The sequence below is a fragment of the Diuraphis noxia genome, unplaced genomic scaffold (assembly GCF_037042655.1).
Source record: "Diuraphis noxia isolate RWA-SAM2 unplaced genomic scaffold, SU_Dnox_SAM2 contig0003, whole genome shotgun sequence".
NCBI lineage: Eukaryota > Metazoa > Arthropoda > Insecta > Hemiptera > Aphididae > Diuraphis > Diuraphis noxia.
In genome coordinates, this window is record NW_028301713.1 from 65,923,996 (window position 1) to 65,926,920 (window position 2,925).

At 25.5% G+C, this 2,925-nt stretch overlaps 1 protein-coding gene across 1 annotated transcript; it reads left to right on the forward strand.

The window, feature by feature from the left end:
• Positions 1-982: 982 nt before the first annotated feature.
• On the forward strand, positions 983-2,459 carry Membrin (golgi SNAP receptor complex member 2). Its single transcript, XM_015514051.2, has 4 exons — positions 983-1,480; positions 1,561-1,666; positions 1,734-1,889; positions 1,953-2,459. Exons 1-4 carry the CDS (start codon positions 1,353-1,355, stop codon positions 2,196-2,198), a joined length of 636 nt encoding a protein of 211 aa, XP_015369537.2. The 5' UTR covers positions 983-1,352; the 3' UTR covers positions 2,199-2,459.
• The last annotated feature ends 466 nt before the right edge of the window (positions 2,460-2,925 follow it).

Sequence of the window (2,925 nt, forward strand, 5' to 3'; positions counted from 1 at the left end):
AAATCAGAATATTAAAATATTTCTATAAAAACAGTACAATACTACAATAAACTATAGACATAAGTGCTTTACATAATAATATCCTAAAGTATAATGTTAATATTTATTCCTGTTGAATTAGATCGACAACTTTTGTTGTTACTTTACAAGCTGTATAGAATAGAATTACAATTACCTTTAATCTAAATGAAAAATGTATGTAGATATTATAACTAATTATATTATAACATATTTTATTCAAACTAAATATTAAGATTTTAATTTTTGAAAAAATATGGATTATTTTGCATAACTCTTGTCTCTTGTATAACAAATGTACTTCAACTGTATCTAATTATTTTATTTCTTTATAATTTTATGTCTGAATTCTTTTGGATTTTTTAAGGGATGAAACACCTACATGTGTTGTTTCCGTCTTACAAGCGTATAACGGTATAACATAGTAAAATGCTAAAATGTATGTTTACGTATTCAAACTATTCAGTTATTTTTAAATTAAAATGAATTGACCTATTTTAAAATTTAAAGGTAAGGTAACACAAGGCAACTATGAATCGTACTGTTATTTAATTTTGAAGCAAGTTGTGAACATTTTAAGATTTACAAACTAAAGTGAATTTATACAAAATCAACAGTCATGGGTATGATCGAGGATCGAAAAAGTACATAAAACAAAGTTTTTGGTGTTTATTAAATACATAAAATTTATTAAGTAACCTTGGATTTTAAATTTTAAATATCGCACATTAATATTGTTTGACGTTGATTTTGTACTGAAAAGTGAAAATTGAAATATTGAAAAATTAACGACTGTAAACTATAATAGTCAGTATAGTATAATAAATTTATCTGTACAATAATTATTGTACACGTCTGTGGAATTTTCTCACTTACCGACACTGGCCTACAATCACTTATCTAGTCAGGCCTGCCCATAGAGATTTACGAATTCTTATCTATCGATTGTATGGCGTATACGTGTCTGTTATCGAAATTTAAAAAAATTGAATTAATAAATTATTATTATTATTCCTTATTAATTATTCGTTTAGCTGCGTATGTATATTTATAGTGTTTTTACACTTCGGTGATTCAGTCTTCAATCTTTTCCACCTATATAGTATTCTTGACTATGGTCATGGTTCCAGTCAATAGAAGCAACCGGTAGACTAGTTTAGGCGGAACTTCGAAATTTGTCAATAACAGATACATAGATAAAGGAAATTTCCTTAATCTATGAAGAGATACACAATATCTTACGAATTAATTTATAGATATTCTATTTAAATTAAATACGTATTGGTCTTAAATCTTAATAGTTAGATTATTTTACGTACTACACACGTTACACAATGGAAAATTTATACCACCAGACAAATAGGTTGATATTAGAAACTCAAGAATTATTCCATAGGTTGGAGAGTTCAAAATCCGAACTAGTCGAAGCAGATGTACAATCCAGAATATTAACCATTTCACAGTAATAAAAACTTTTTGTTAAATATACCTTATTGTTGAAGTTGCATAAAAAACATTGGCTAAATTGTATGTCTCGTTTAGAAATTGTGAACACCTAGACATTCTCGTACACAAAGAACCTGTTTCCAGACGCAATAATGCCAAACTACGTGTGGATCAACTAAAATACGATTACCAGCACTTACAGGTTAGTACAGGTTTTACTAAACAATTTTTAATTTCAATCACACTTAAAATGTCTAAATATATATTAGTCAGCATTAAGAACACATCAACAAAATCAGCTGAGGAGATTGAGAGCTGAGCAGGAACGTGAAGAATTGTTAAATCGTAGGTTTACAAGAAATTCAGACATGAAGGATACAACAATATTAATCGATAGTTCAATACAACATCAAAATTCACTACAAGTAGGTACTTTTAATATTATTATTAAATTTAAAAATTTAAATAAACCTAATTGTTTATTTCAGGGAGCAAATCGAGGAGTTGATGATTTATTAGGATCTGGTGTCAGTATACTACAAAGTTTGCGTGAACAACGTGATAAATTAACAAGCACCCAAAATCGTTTGACTGGAATTTTTGGTTCGCTTAGGCTTTCGAATACAACTATGAAATATATTGAAAAGAGATTAAAAGAAGATAGGTACATACTATATGGAGGAATGGCTATCACAATCCTCATTATAATTATAGTAATGATATATTTCAGTTGATGATCATTGATCAAATAACGTTTATATTTTGGTGAGTTATACCTTAGATTATAATACTGTAATCTTCCTTATAGTGTTAAGTTTTACATGTATCTAGCAGTTAATTGTTACTATTTATTAAATTATTTTTATACACAACTAAAATATTTTTTAATTGTTTAATTTATTGGTAAGAGAAATGTGATTTTTATTAACTGTTATCATTAATTTATTAAATATTCAATTACTTAAAATTGTCAAATAAATTATTTTAAGAACAAACTTAGAATGACAAATGTATTGATTTAACAATGATGTATGTTTTTTATTTGTTAAAACTACATTATAAAGTAAAAAAAAATGCTTCAATCTTCAACTTTTGGGGGTGTTTTCTTATACCAAATGATGGTACCATTATGGATAATTTTAAGAGTTAAAAAAGGAAATTTCATTAGTTGTTTTCAAAATAATCTGGAAAAAATTTGTAAAAAAACAAAATTTTACATAAAACCAGTTTTTGACAAAATCTACAAAATTTTTTTTGCATTTTTAATTTAATGTTCTTTATAAGTTTTGCTTGCTAAAATTATAAAAAAAATGTTTGTTTCATGAATATTTTTTTTATGAGCATCAAAAGTTTTAATTTTTGGGAAAATTTTGTATTTAATAATGATTTCTCATTAAACAATATTAGTTTTTTAATTTAATTTGAAAATTGAAACATTAGTTATTACTTAAATAATAATTT